This window comes from Canis lupus, chromosome 26, assembly GCF_003254725.2.
Source record: "Canis lupus dingo isolate Sandy chromosome 26, ASM325472v2, whole genome shotgun sequence".
NCBI lineage: Eukaryota > Metazoa > Chordata > Mammalia > Carnivora > Canidae > Canis > Canis lupus.
In genome coordinates this window covers 30014895-30029105 of record NC_064268.1, presented here as the reverse complement: position 1 = coordinate 30029105, position 14211 = coordinate 30014895, and the positions used below count along the sequence as shown (strand labels likewise).

At 56.1% G+C, this 14211-nt stretch overlaps 1 protein-coding gene across 2 annotated transcripts; it reads left to right on the top strand.

Moving 5' to 3' along the window:
* The first annotated feature begins 11804 nt into the window (after window positions 1–11804).
* Window positions 11805–13790, top strand: TMEM191C (transmembrane protein 191C). Of its 2 annotated transcripts, XM_035706283.2 has the most exons (9): window positions 11805–12013; window positions 12263–12386; window positions 12544–12594; window positions 12715–12792; window positions 12920–12976; window positions 13060–13119; window positions 13218–13282; window positions 13360–13432; window positions 13657–13784. In XM_035706283.2, exons 1-9 carry the CDS (start codon window positions 11859–11861, stop codon window positions 13699–13701), a joined length of 708 nt encoding a protein of 235 aa, XP_035562176.2. In that variant the 5' UTR covers window positions 11805–11858; the 3' UTR covers window positions 13702–13784. The 2 variants fall into 2 exon arrangements, with proteins under 2 accessions (XP_035562176.2, XP_048957856.1); XM_049101899.1 differs by lacking the exon at window positions 12920–12976 and having other exon boundaries at window positions 13657–13790.
* Window positions 13791–14211: the final 421 nt, after the last annotated feature.

Genomic DNA, 14211 nt, shown 5'->3' with positions numbered 1-14211 from the left:
CTTGTGTGGGGCTTCTGTGTTCTGTGGTTCTCTTGCTAAATGGCACACTGCTTTCCTGTGTCAAACACCTCTAAGACCTAGGAGAGTGGGAACTGGGATGGCCATCTGCCCACTACCATCCTATATCTGGGTTTCAGATGGGGCTGGGACCTCACTTGGCCAGGTGTGTGCATCCTGGGCTTGGGCACTGGTCCGGGGACCCAGCACCCTAGAGTTTGCATCCTCTCGGACAGTTTTGGCTTGAGTTAGCTAAGATGGTTTAGGAAGCAGTTGGTATGTTGATAGGGACAGGGACCTGTAGACTGGGTGAAGGGAAGTCTGGCCTATGCCCAGGACCACCTGTTGGAGCGGCAGAATCAGGCTGGGGCAGAGCAAAGGCTCTCCTGCCTTCTGCTTCTGCTTTCTGTTGGGATCAAGGGAGGAGGAAAGCAAGGATAATCTTAGTTTCCAGGGGCAGGGACAATGGTTTCAGTTCCTTGGGGGACTATCCCTCCCACCTACCAGAGAGGGAATCTCAGGAAGAGGGAAGATCTGGGAGGAGGAGCAAGGATGGGGCCAGGAGGGTGGCCAACCAGCTTAGACCCCTGACTGGGCTTCAGATGTCCAAGTGGCTCCAGTGCAGCAGCAGGTTAGCCTGGGACCCTAGGACTCCAGAACAATATTGGTATTGCTGCTCTAATCCATGGTAAGTTCTGTTGAGTTCTTTTATTTCTTAAATGTGTGTGTGTTATTTTTAGTAATCTCTACACCCAATGGGAAGCTTGAACTTAACCAAGAGTCACATGGTCTACCTACTAAGCCAGCCAGGTACCACCTGCTCTTTTAAAAATACTTTTTTGGGTCTTTACTGAAGATGGTATCTAAGATGGTCGGTTGGGTCATTTCACGGAGTTTACTCAGTTTTCCTGCGTTTCTCGCATGGATACTGGAGGTGCTCCTGGTTTTCAAGCCTTCACACTCAGACTGAATTAAACCACCAGCTTACTTGGTTCTCCAGTTTGCAGATGGCAGATCATGGGACTTCTCAACCCGCATAATCACAATTGAAAACTGAATTTCATGGTCTAAGATTCCTGAATGATTTCCTTATGCTAAATCCTATAGTACTTCACTACCTGGAAGGTCTGCAAAGAAGCTGTGTGCGTGAATGAAGTAGGAGAGTCTTTAGTTGGTGAAATATAATGGCCTATTACCTGTCCCCTGCAGTTTATGATTTCACCCTGTCCCTGTTGCCACACTCTAATGAAGAGCACCAAATAAGGCATCCATGGAGTATGAGCCATACATGGAAAAGCTCCATAGTCATTTTCCTCTGACTTATTCACTGAGACAAACTTCTTTCATGGAGGAATTACTCCTTGAAAGGCAGAAGAAGTTCCCCCTGAGTATTAATGGAACCAATCATTATTAATGTTGGCCCTTTCCTTCTCTTCTTTTGTACCTTGTGTCAGGGTAAAAAGACAGGCAGTACAAAGCCAAACCAGACCACACAACATCATCTTTCCACCAAGCGGATGACCTTACATTTAGAAATGAGTCCATTTTGGGGTGGTAGCCAGTCGCTTTTTTACATACCTATGTGTTTGATGGCTCAGGAATAGAACCAGTATGCTGCCTGGCTCATTGCTACCATTGCTGCCAGTCAGTTGTTAGGATTTGGCATTATTTTGCTGCGTACTTTCACAGGAATATGACACAAGGTCTTACATTCAAGTAAAAAAGGAATAAAAGTTAATGAACTGTTAAAAAATAAGAAAAAATACTTTTTTGGTTTTATCAAAGCCATAGCTGACTATAGTTTAAATAATAGAAAGTTTCTTTAAAAGGCTTAAAAGAGGGGCACCCAGCACCTTCTCCTAAATTCCCCAAATAATTTAATCTAGGGGTTGGCAAACTTCTGTAAAGTCAGATAGTAACTATTCTAGGCTTTTAGAGGTCATACAGTCTCTATTGACTTCTCAACTCTGCTGTCAGTGTAAAAGCACCCACTAACAATGTAAGCAGGTGGGCGTGTCTATGTCTCCTTGAACTTTGTTTTATTTTTATTTTTTTTTAAGATTTTATTTATTCATGAGAGACACACACAGAGAAAGGCACTGACACAGACAGAGGGAGAAGCAGGCTCCATGCAGAGAGCCTGATGTGGGACTTGATCCCTGATCTCCAGGATCACGCCCTGGGCTGAAGGCGGTGCTAAACTGCTGAGCCACCTGGGCTGCCCCCATGTCTTCTTTTCTTAGCTTACGTGCTTGTTTGAGTAGGGTATTTTCTCCGGTACCATTCTGAGAAAGAACATATGGGAGGTAGGTTTTTTGAAACTTTGAATGTTAAAAATTGCTTTTAAACTACACAGAATTGATACTTTGGCTGGGTATAGAATTGTAGATTGGTTATCATTTTCTTGCTGAATTTGGAAAGTGTTTCTTCATTGGCTTCTATAGACCTTCCAATGTTATGAAAAGTCCAGTTACAAAAAAAAAAAAAACAAAAAACAAAACAGTTCCATTTGTATGTAACCTTCTCTGGGAGCTCTTAGTATTGGCTATTATCTCAGATGGTTTGTCCATTCATTGGGCTGAGCACTTGATGGATTGTTTTCATTCCAGAGACTTGTTACCTTCAGTAAATTTACTGATTTTTTTTTTTTTAATTTACTGATTTTTTAAACGTGTTAGTAAGGGGGCGCCTGGGTGGCTCAGTCAGTTGGGTGGCTGCCTTCCATTCCAGGGTCTTGGGATTGAGCCTCTTATTGGGCTCTCTGCTCAGTGTGAGCCTGCTTCTTCCTCTCCTCCCCACTAGTGTTCTCACTATGTCTCTCTCTCTCAAGTAAATAAATGAAATCTTTAAATAAATAATTTTTGGAAAGGTTTTATGTATTTATTCGTGAGAGACACAGAGAGGCAGAGACATAGGCAGAGGGAGAAGCAGGTTCCCTGTAGGGAGCCCGATGTGGATTCAATCCCAGGATCCCAGGATCACAAACTGAGCTGAAGACAGATGCTCAACCACTGAGCTACCGAGGTGCCCCATTTTGTTCTCTTCATATATTTAATCTCTAAGGAAAATTTAATTTTTTGACATTAATTTTTTCCTTTTGTTCCTTGTATCTAGTTCCCTTTTGGATCTCCACTTTAGGTTAGTTGTTATCCTTTTAAAAAATAATTTCAGGGCAGCCCTGGTGGCGCAGCAGTTTAGCGCTGCCTGCAGCCCAGGGCGTGATCCTGGAGACCCGGGATCAAATCCCACATCGGGCTCCCGGTGCATGGAGCCTGCTTCTCCCTCTGCCTGTGTCTCCGCCTCTCTCTCTCTCTGTGACTATCACAAATAAATAAATAAATACCTTAAAAAAAAATTTAAACCTTTAAAAAAAAATAAATAATTTCAAAGGTTTTCCTCAAATGTTGGGTGACCATTGCAAGCTTTGTTATTCAAGAATGAGACCCTAGGGCAGCCCAGGTGGCTCAGCGGTTTAGCACTGTCTTTGGGCCAGGGCGTGATGCTGGAGACCCAGTATCGAGTCCCTCGTCAGGCTCCCTGCATGGAGCCTGCTTCTCCCTCTGCCGCTCTCTCTCTCTCTCTGTGACTCTCATGAATAAATAAATAAAGTCTTAAAAAAAATGAGACCCTAAAAAGCTTCTTGGAATCAATCTAGTGGTCACCTAGGATGTATAGGATGGAAGGAGATGGGACACTGCTTTCACCTGTGTTGAGAGCAATGATGGAGAGGGGCTTATGAGAAAGTAGAGCTTCTTAGCACCAGGGGCTTCTAGGGAAGGCTGAAAGGTGAGATGAAATACTCCTGCAGGCTGACTGTAGTCAGGGCCAGGTTAGGAAGTAGTTCCATGGTTAGAGATCAAAGACCGATTTTGAATTGTAGGCATTGCTGTCTCCTTCCATAAAGCATTTAGTTTAAAACATGCCTCTTGGGCAGCCCCGGTGGCGCAGCGGTTTAGCGCCGCCTGTAGCCTGGGGCATGATCCTGGAGACTGGGGATCGAGTCCCACCTCCCTTCATGCCTGCTTCTCCCTCTGCCTGTGTCTCTGCCTCTCTCTCACTATCTCTCATGAATAAATAAAAGATAAAATCTTAAAAAAAATAAAAAATAAAACCTGCCTCTTTCCAAAAGCCATTTGAGGTAGACGGCAGTAAAGGAATTCTATGTAGTGGAGAGAGCCAAAAAAAGGATCAGGGAGGAGTAGGAAAAACACCTTGTGAGGGAGGATCATAGTCAGCTCTGTGTCCAAACAAGGAGAGAGGAAAAAAGGATCAGTGAACTAGAGGCTGTTATCACTTCCTTGCATGAGAAAATGTCTAAATATTTCAAGAAATGTTTCCCACTAGACTGTCTAAGAGGGCGTTTGCTAAGTCGTACACCAAATGTAGAGGAAGTTTCTGAATGGCTCCTTCTTCAACCCTTATAAAGGCCAGGGTGTGTCATTAAAGTCTCAGGTATGCTACAAAATGTTCCCATTGGTGATTCTGAGCCACCCCTGCTTCTGCGGGCCTTCTGTAGGTAACATGCACACCCAGAGTCCGAATGAGATCATGTGGACACGTGTGAGACCTACACTCGAGTGGCCCAGGCACCCCGTTCACTCTGCCCACCCCCTTGGCACAGGCCTGCCTTGGCCCTCCTACAGCCCTGGGTCTCGGGGTGGAAGGAGCCTGCTGGGAGGCGGTGGGGGGGCTCCCTCAACCTGCAGGAGCCTTGCGCTGAGGAAGGAAGTCACTAAAGGGAGCGGTCACCCAGCAGCTGGCTAGAGGAGGGTGGTGAGTGGCACGTGCAGGCTCCCTGGGAGGGCAGGGACCCTCTGCCTCCAACCAGCCTGAAGGTGGTCTCTGTGCTATGGAAACCAGACAGAGGAGAGAAAGGGTCTGATTGCTTGGGAAAGCTGGGGAGCTGGGTGGGTGTTGGCATCTGTAGGAGGCTGGCCCACCCCCAGGGCCCGGGCTGTCTTTCTCAGCATGAGGCAGAGATGCTGGAAGTCTTACCTGTCACTGCCCAGCCATAGAGTACCCCTTGTCCTGGGCACTTGGCCTTCTGGGAACAGAGCCCACCCACAGTTACCCTTCCACCTCACTGGTCTCTGCTAATGCCACTGACCGGGAGCTTAGGAAATACTGTCACCAAACAATTTTGGTGTCAGCCTATTTCATGTTCAGCCCTTCTTTCTGGCCACAGGTGAGGAAGTGGATTACCGCCTACAGGTGTCCCTGATGTGAGATCAGGGCCGGCACCAAAGGGATGTCACCACTGGCTTCTCCATGTCAGGTGGGTATGCATGCAGGTCATCTCTGAGGAGCCCAGGACAGTGGACTGTGTGTTGGGCCAAGTCCTGTTTTATTTTTTTAAGGATTTTATTTATCCATGAGACACACACACACACACACACACACACACACACACAAAGGCACAGATACAGGCAGAGGGAGAAGCAGGCTCCATGCAGGGAGCCCGACGAGGGGCTTGATCCCGGGTCTCCAGGATCACACCCTGAGCTGAAGGTGGCGCTAAACAGCTCAAACACCTGGGCTGCCCAGTCCTGGGTTTGTTGACGGTGCAGGAATGTGGCCCCTGACCTCTTGGATCCTTGAGTCCTGCGGAGGGGACGGCGATCAATACTAACGTCACTCCTCCAGAGCCAGCACTGTACCAAGTGCTCGGCAGCACTAGCTCTTCCACTAATGCTGGGGGTAAATGGCAATTCTGCCCCGGATTGCCAGTGAGAAAAGCACCGCGATGCTCATAGGTGAGGGGGGCGGCACCCCCAGGAGGTTTCTGGAATTCTTGGAGAGAGGGCCACCTGGTAGAGACTCATTCCAGAGCAGCGACCAGAGGCAGTTGCAGTGGGTCACAGTGTTCTGTCCTAGGCAGCCGGAACAGTATATACCAAGGCCAGGGGAGGAGTCAGTGTGTTGCTGGAACAGAAGCAACTTCCCTGTGGTCAGAGGGGTGTGTGGGGGGAGAGGGCTATGTGTGTGGGGAGAAGGGGGTTGAGTGGGGAGAGGGTGTGTGTGGGGAGAAGGGGGTTGTGGTGAGATGGTATGTGTGGCTGATGGGTGTGTGTTTAGGGGAGAGCTGTGTGTGGGGAGAGGTTGGTGTGTGTTGAGAGGAGTGTGTGGCGGGGGAGAGGGGTGTGTGTGGGCAGAGGGTGTGTGTGGGGAGAGGGATATGTTTGTGGAGAGGGGTGTGTGTGTGGAGAGATAGGGATGTGTGCAGAGGGGTGTGTGCGGGGAGAGGGGTGCAAGCAGGGAGAGGGGTATGAGCAGGGAGAGGGGTGCGTGCAGGGAGAGGGATGCGTGTGGGGAGAGGGGTGTGTTCAGGGAGAGGGGTGTGGGGGGCAGAGATTGGTGTTTGTTGAGAGATTTTTTTAAAATCTTAAAAAAAAAAGCTTTAAAAAACTAAAAAAGCAAAGCTGGAATTGGGCAGAATGACATGAGGGAGGGGTGGGGCTGGGTAGGGGGAAGGGCAGGTGCCAAGGCCCTGCGGTAGGCTGGTGAGTCTAAGGAGCAGTAGGAGAAAGATTCCTGGGCTCAGAGGCCAGTTGCTTGGAGGAACAGTCTAGGCTGAGCTGTGTGATGTGTGGACTCGTGGGAAGCTGCCAGGGACCTGAGGCCTGAGGGTGTGTGTGTGTGTGTGTGCGTTTTGCACAGGCATCTGTCCCTCTGGTTGCTGTGAGGAGATGAGGTGGGAGCAGGCTGCTTAGGAAGTTTTGGAATGATCCAGTCTGGAACAATGGAACAATGGCATTGAACATGGTGAGAGAGGTCAGTATTTGAAAATGTGTTTTTCAGTTAAACTTATTTAATAAGCGCTCTGTGTCATTTACTGTCTATCAGACATGGTCCTTTTTTTTTTTTTTTAAGATTTTACTTATTTATTCATGAGACACACAGAGAGAGGCAGAGACACAGGCAGAAGAGACACAGAGAGAAGTGGGGTCCCCTCCCGGAGCCCGATGCAGGACTCGATCCTAGGACCCTGAGATCACCCCCTGACCCAGAGGCAGGTGCTCAACGGCAGAGCCACCCAGGCGGCCCTATCAGACGTGGTTCCAAGCGCTTTGCACACATCAGCTTCTTTGCTCTTCATCACAGCACCGTTGAGGCAGGCGGCCGAGAGGGAAGTGAGGGAAGGACTGCGCAGGAGTTTGCCATGGAAAGAGCCCCAGGATTTGGGGACAGGCTGGAGGGTGAGAGAGGTCAGAGCATCAAGATTTCTAGGGTAACAGCTGGAGGAGAGTGGGCAGCACTGGGGGGAACCTCCTGGTGAGGGTGTGTGGGCAGAGGGGGGTCCCCACTCAGGGTGATAATTGGGCATCACCCCATGGAGAGGGCTCAACCCCAGAACCCTGCATGAGCTCTAAAAGGGGGGCAGCGGGAGCTGGAGCGGAACAGCCAGATGGGGGGGCGGCCCCAGAGGAGGGAACCAGTGCAGGGAAGGGGCTTTAACCAGGGAGGCAACGCCGGCTGCCCTTGGGTGAGCCCTTGGGATTGGGGGGCACTCCCCTCACCCCAGAGGGAGCTTGGCTTCAGGAGAGTCCCACAGGCTTTCCCCGGCCAGCGAGCTGTAGATATGGCAGGTTGGCACCGGTCAGAAGTGGTGACCAGGTGCCCATCTTCAAACAGCGCCCCTCCGAGCGCCCCCTCTGCTGTCTGGAAACCAGCTGGGAGTCCCTGCTCGCCCGCCGTGCTGGGCATCAGCAGGCCCAGCAGGGCCCTGTCCCGATGCTGTGATTTGCCCTCACTTGTCTTACATGCTGCAGTGCTTTTCTTTTACCAGTTACAAATATTTATTTATTTATTTATTTTTATTTATTTATTTTTATTTATTTATTTTTTCATTATAAAAGCAACAAATGTCCAAAAGAAAAAAAAGAAAAAAAGCAACATAGGTTGACCATGAAAAAAAGAAAAACAAACACAAAACCCCCAAAACCCAGATACAAAAAAAAAGGGGGGGGGCAAATCAGAAAGCTCATTGTTGGGTCTTTAGAGTGACTGCTGACACAGCCAACTGAAGACAACTGGATCTGTTGATCCAGATGCAGGACTGGATCCTGGGACCCCAGGATCATGATCTGAGCCAAAGGCAGATGCTCAACCACTGAGCCACCCACATGCCCTTGAACCTCCGTTGTAAGAAAGGACAGAAATAGGGACGCCTGGGTGGCTTAGTGGTTGAGCGTCTGCCTGTGGCTCAGGTCGTGATCCCAGGATCGGGGATCGAGTCCCACGTCGGGCTCCCGCATGGAACCTGCTTCTCCCTCTGCCTGTGTCTCTGCCTCTCTCTCTCTCTGTCTTTCATGGATACATTAAAACAAAACAAAAACAGAAATGGGCAGATGGCCTGAGGGGGCAGAAAGGCAGGGGCTTCCTGCAGGGGCCCAGAGGTGGGAGCCAACATGCCGAGGCACCTGGTCCCAGGAATTGGACCCCAGAGGCCTGGGGGCCCAGGGTGTTGGCGCCTGCCTGCGGGCTTGGGCCCTGAGGCCAGGAGGGGTCCCCAAGCCTTCTTCCTGACCTTCAGGGGGCTCAGGGGAAGTGGCTCAGGTTTCCTGATAGGTGTAGCCTGGATGTTCCTCTCAACATACTGTCCTGATGCAGGGGCAGGGGCTGTGGGGGTGTCACTCACCAGCTCCCTGCTGCTGCGAAAAGGCACCCCTGGAGTAGACCCTTGTCACCCATCCATTCTAGCCGGATGCTGGCTCCCGGCTTCCCTCCCGAACATGGGTGGGGACACGGTGCGCTGGGGCTCCCCAGCCCCTGTCATCACCGTGTCCCGATTACCTCATCGGTAACGGGGATCACGAAGGCTAGCCAGGGAGGTGGCAGGTGGCCGGGGTCCGGGGACGCTTCAGGGCGGTGGGAGGAGAGGGGGCGGGCTTAGCCTGAAGGGAGCAAGGGCCACAGGACTCTGGAGACACAGTGCTGTCCAACAGGGTGACCTGAGTGCCCTCCAACAGAGTATTTCTCTAGGAGCCACAGGGAAATGTAAGAAGGAACAACGGAATCCAATGTTCATATTTAATCCAAGCCAGTACATTCAAAATATTTCAATATGTAACCAGTATGCAAACTATTAACGAGATGCACGGAGTTTTTTGTTTTACTTTTTTAAAATTTTTTTAAATTTTTATTTATTTATGATAGTTACAGAGAGAGAGAGAGGAAGAGACACAGGCAGAGGGAGAAGCAGGCTCCATGCCCTGGGAACCCGTCGTGGGACTCAATCCCGGGTCTCCAGGATCGCGCCCTGGGCCAAAGGCAGGCGCTAAACCGCTGCGCCACCCAGGGATCCCCTTGTTCTACTTTTAAAAAGAAAGATTTTATTTTATTTATTCATGATAGAGACAGAGAGAGGCAGAGACACAGGCAGAGGGAGAAGCAGGCTCCATGCAGGGAGCCCGACGCGGGACTCGATCCCGGGTCTCCAGGATCACACCCCGGGCTGAAGGCAGGCGCTAAACGGCTGTGCCACCAGGGCTGCCCGCTGTGTTACTTTTCAAAGTAAGTTCCACGCCCAGCACGAGGGTCCCACTCAGACCGTGAGATCCAGAGTGGCGAGCGCTGCGGCTGGGTGCACGATGAGAGGCGTGTGTACAGCGGGCCACATCTTGGCTCGGACCGGCCACTCTCCAGCGCCCGACGGCCACCATCTGGGACCGCACAGGTACAGGTGGAGACACAAGTCCCAGTGTGAGAGCCAGGTGACGACCCGGAGGCCCGGGGTGCTGGGGCTCAGGGCCCAGAGGCTTAACTGTGTGAACTCCTTTGAGGGAGAGCCTGCACCAGCTGCCCTGTACAGGTGAGGAAACTGGGACACCACGGCTCGGGGACCCTGTCGCCAGTCACCCAGCTGGCGGGAGAGAGCCAGGGTCTGTGTGTAGGGGACCGGTGCCTGCCTCTCGTTCCAGCGTCTGGAGCTTTTCATGCCCCCCACGGGGCGGGGGGCTCTAACCAGGCTTCCCTGGGTCCCAAGGAACCTTCCCGCCCAGCAGCAGAAGCAGCCCTGGCCCAGCAGGAACGGGGTAGGGGCGCTGCTCCCGTGAGGGGCTCAACACGGGGGCAGCAGGGCCGCGTGAGTGACAGTGTGAGAGGAGCCCACCAAGAGGCTTGGTTGCCAGATCCCGACTCAGGTGCCCCCCACTATCCCCGACTTGTCCCAGGCACTCTCCAGTGCCCCAATCCCTACCCCCCCCCCCCCCCACTGCAGGGAAGTCTGGCCAGTCCTGCCCACTCCTGCTCCTGTATAAATAACCCGAAGTGACTTCGGTCTTGCTTACACTTCTCAGAATTAGTGAGAAGCAACCTAGCTCCCCTTGACACCTGCGAGTCGTGGTGACTCTCCGCTGGGCCCCTGAGGTACAGCACGCGGCCCCCACCCTCAGCCCCTGTCCCTGCACAGCCCCCTCCTCCCACCCCATCCCCCCTCCTCCTCCCCACCCCCTGGGACTCACTCGCCCCTGCCTACGTAGTTTATGTGAATCCCCAGCACATCTCCTTCTACTTGCTATTTTTTAAGCATCGACATTATTTTCAGGTCTCTTCATGTTGATCTTAGTAGATCCTAGTTCATTTTAGGTGCTCTGTGGGATTCCTTTATAAATTGTTTCATATGGTGGGACGCCTGGGTGGCTCAGTGGTTGAGCGTCTGCCTTCGGCTCAGGGCGTGATCTCTGATGAGTTTCCGGATCGAGTCCCACGTCGGGCTCCCTGCACGGAGCCTGCTTCTCCCTCTGCCTGTGTCTCTGCCTCTCTCTCTGTCTCTCATGAATAAATAAAATCTTACAAATATATAAATAGTTTCATATATCATATTTCAGTCTTTAATTACACGTTGGAGGCGCCCTTGGGCAGTTCCCAATGCTCTGCAAACATGTCAGAAAGTTCCTCTGGGGCATATACTCCACAGCTAAATTGTGGATCCTGGAGGGCCACATACCCAGTCACTGCTCCTACCCCACAGCTCCCCCCAGTGACCCGAGGTCGATGCACAGGGCTACCAGGTTCACTCACATCATTGCTTATATTTGATGTCAACTGACTGTTACTCTGTTGGCTGCTCTGGTTGATGGAAAATGCAGAGCATGTCTTCAGACTCTTCCTGGGCGTTCGTGGGCTCCCCTCGGGGCAATGCCCCATCCGTCCCTTTGATGTTTGGTCTCATAGTGGCCCCTATGAAACCCTATATGGGTTTCCCATATACTCTAGTTACTAATGCTCTGATGACAAAGATCTTTTTCTATCCTGTCACCCATTTGTAGCATTTGTCCACGGTGTCTTTTTTGTTCCAAGTGGGTTTTTATTTTTATTTATTTATTTTTTAAAGATTTATCTATTCGTGAGAGACACAGAGAGAGAGGCAGAGACACAGGCAGAGGGAGAAGCAGGCTCCCCGCCGGGAGCCCGATGCGGGAACTCGATCCCGGATCCCGGGATCACTACCCGAGCCGAAGGCAGGCGCCCACTTCTGAGCCACCCAGGGATCCCCAAGTGGGTTTTTAAATGAAACCTAATTACATACGGTGAAATGCATAGATCTCGGGCGTTCCATCCAGTGAGGTGTGACTGATGTCTACGCTCGGGGAGAGTTTGCAAGTTCCATCGTCAATACTGGGAATCAGTCTTTCTTCGTTTTTCTGCATTAGGTATTAGTATTTTATCGACCTTGTGCGGATCCGATTTGGGCTCTTGCGTAACGTTTGTTGCACGAGGGACGTAGCTTGCTCCCGCCGGACTCGCGGCTGCCGCGGCCCGGGGCCTGCGCTCGGGCGCCCCCTGCCGCCCATTGTGACGCCGCCCGCGCGCCGGGTCCCCGAGGCCCGCAGCGGCGGGGGGACCCAGCCCCCGGAGCCATGGCCGAGACGCAGGAGCTGCTGCTGCAGCTGCAGAAGGACAACCGCGACGGGCGACTGCGGAAGCAGGAGCTGGAGGAGCTGGTGCGCGGGCTCGAGGCCGAGAGCGAGAGCCTCACCGGGCGCCTGCAGGGTCTGCGCGAGCGCGAGCGCAGGTGCGCGGGGGTCGGTCCCACGGAAGGCGGCGCCCGCGGCTGGGCGGAGGGGGCGGCCGGCTCGTCGGTTCCTCCTCCCCGCCCGGGCGCCAACCTCCGCCCTAGGCCGGCGGGGCCTGGAGGGTGGGGACCCACGACGGGGAGGGTCAGCACCCGGCACGGGCTTCCTCGGCCGCGCTCGCGGCTGGCCTTTCCCGGAGGCCGCGGGGGCCCGAGCGCCGTGGCGCCGCCTCAGTTTCCCCTCTGCAGCCTGCAGCGGAAGCGAAACCAGGCGGCGCGGGCCCTGCGCGGGGAGGCGCGCGAGGCGGCGCGGGAGGGCGCGGAGCGAGCGCGCGGGCTGCTGGAGGCGGCGGAGCAGCGCAAGCAGGACCTGGTGCGGGCGGGGCCCCGGGTGGGGTGCGGCGGGGGGCCCGGGTGGGGTGCGGCGGGGGGCCCCGCGTGGGGTACGGCGGGGCCGCGGGTGGTGCCCGGCCCCCCGCGAGGCCGGGGTCTCCGAGAGGCCCAGGCAGCCCCCTCGACCCCACCCGCAGGAGCAGCACAACCGGCAGCTGCAGGAGCAGTGGGAGGAGCTGTCGAGTCAGGTACACTAGGGGGCGGGCCTCGGGCTCCGGCGTCCCCGAGGAATCCCTGGGGTCCCGCCGCCCAGGACAGTCCCCGCCCCTCCAAGCCCCCGACCCCGCGCTCACAGACCCCATCCCCAGCTCTTCTACTACGGAGGCGAACAGCTGAGTCAGCAGCACGCAGAGCAGCAACTCGGGACCCAGCTGATGGCGTTGCAGGTGTTTGGGTGGGGGGCCCTCCCAAGACGCGAGCGGCGGCGCGGGGTGGGGGGCATGACAGTCTGGGGGCGGGGGGGCGGGGGCGGGGGCGCCCCAGACTCCTGACGTTCCTTGGATCCGCCGGAAGAAACAAGTGGAGCTGGTGGAGGCCAAGCACGCCGAGCAGGCGGAGAGCCTGCGGCAGGTGCGGGCGGAGCGCGGGGCCGGGCCGGGTGCGGGGCGCAGAGGCTGTGCTACCCGGGGCTCATCGGGGCTCCCTCCCCCCAGGGCGCGCAGCGGACGGAGGAGGCCTGGGCCAGCTTCCAGGAGCAGAGCGGCGTCCTGCAGGTACCGCCCCTCCGCCGAGAGCCGCTCCGGCGCCCCCAGCCTGCGGCGCCCCGCCGCGAGCTCCCCCGCGGGTCCTGAGGCCTCGCCCACCTCCCCAGGAGCTGCAGGCCAAGGTGATGGAGGCGGCGGCCGCGCTGGACGCCTCGCGGGGCGGCGCCGAAGTGTAAGCGGCCCGGGCCGGGGTGCGGTGGGGCGACGGCGGGGCGAGTCCGGCCGCCCACCTCGGCGCCCTCCCGGCAGGTGCGACTCCCAGCCGCGCCGGGTGCAGGACTGCGCGGGCTCGCTCATGGAGGAGGTGGCCAGGGCCGACTGCGTGAGCGCGGGCCCCGGCGGGGCGGGCGGCGGGCGGCGGGCGGGACCGCCCCACGGGGCCCACCCGCGCCCCCGGGGCCCCACCTCCCCGAGGGCCCGCCCCCGACGGACTGGCGAGCCCCCCCCGGACACGCGCGGCGGGGGGACGGGTCCCTCCCGACTCGCGCCCCTTGGAGCCCGCGGCCCCGCCGGGCGCCCAGCTAGACGCGGCTCCTCCCTCCGCAGGAGAGGCGGCTTGTCGGTGGCGCCGGCAGGGCGGGCATCAGGTGAGCCGGCGGCGGGCGCGCGGGGCCCGGGCCCACCCCTCGGCTCCCCCGCCACCGCCCGCCTGTCCGTCCGTCCGTCCGTCCTTGGGTCCGCAGGTGCTGGGCGCGCGGCGCGCTGCAGACGCTGCTGCTGCTCCCGCTCGGCTTCCTGGCGCTGCCGCTGCTCCACGTGCTGCGGGCGGACCCCTGCGCGCTCCGCGGGCTCCCGCGCTGCGGCTCGGCCTCCGCCTGGCGCCGCCTGCGCTACACGCTGTCCCCGCTGCTCGAGCTGCGCGCGCGCGGCCTGCTGCCCGCCTAGCGCATCACGCTGGCCGCGGCCGCCCGCACCTCCGTGTCCCGTGTGGTTTCTGGGCGCCGGCGGGGGCCGGGGAGACTCGCGGGGGGCCGTGCTGACCCCCGGCCCAGCGGCCCCGGCAGCTCCGGCTCGGCGGCCGCGGGGACTTCGGGCGGCTCGTGCGCCTGCAGCGCAGCGACCCTCGTCCGGCGCCCGCGCCCGGGCCTCGCGCCAAGGGCC

Bases quoted from the DNA above. Each gene is read 5' to 3' on its own strand.
- TMEM191C (XM_035706283.2), top strand. From the start codon at position 11,859: ATGGCCGAGACGCAGGAGCTGCTGCTGCAGCTGCAGAAGGACAACCGC. The intron at 12,793-12,919 runs GTGTTTGGGTGG...ATCCGCCGGAAG, and splicing joins CCCAGCTGATGGCGTTGCAG to AAACAAGTGGAGCTGGTGGA. The intron at 12,977-13,059 runs GTGCGGGCGGAG...CCCTCCCCCCAG, and splicing joins AGGCGGAGAGCCTGCGGCAG to GGCGCGCAGCGGACGGAGGA.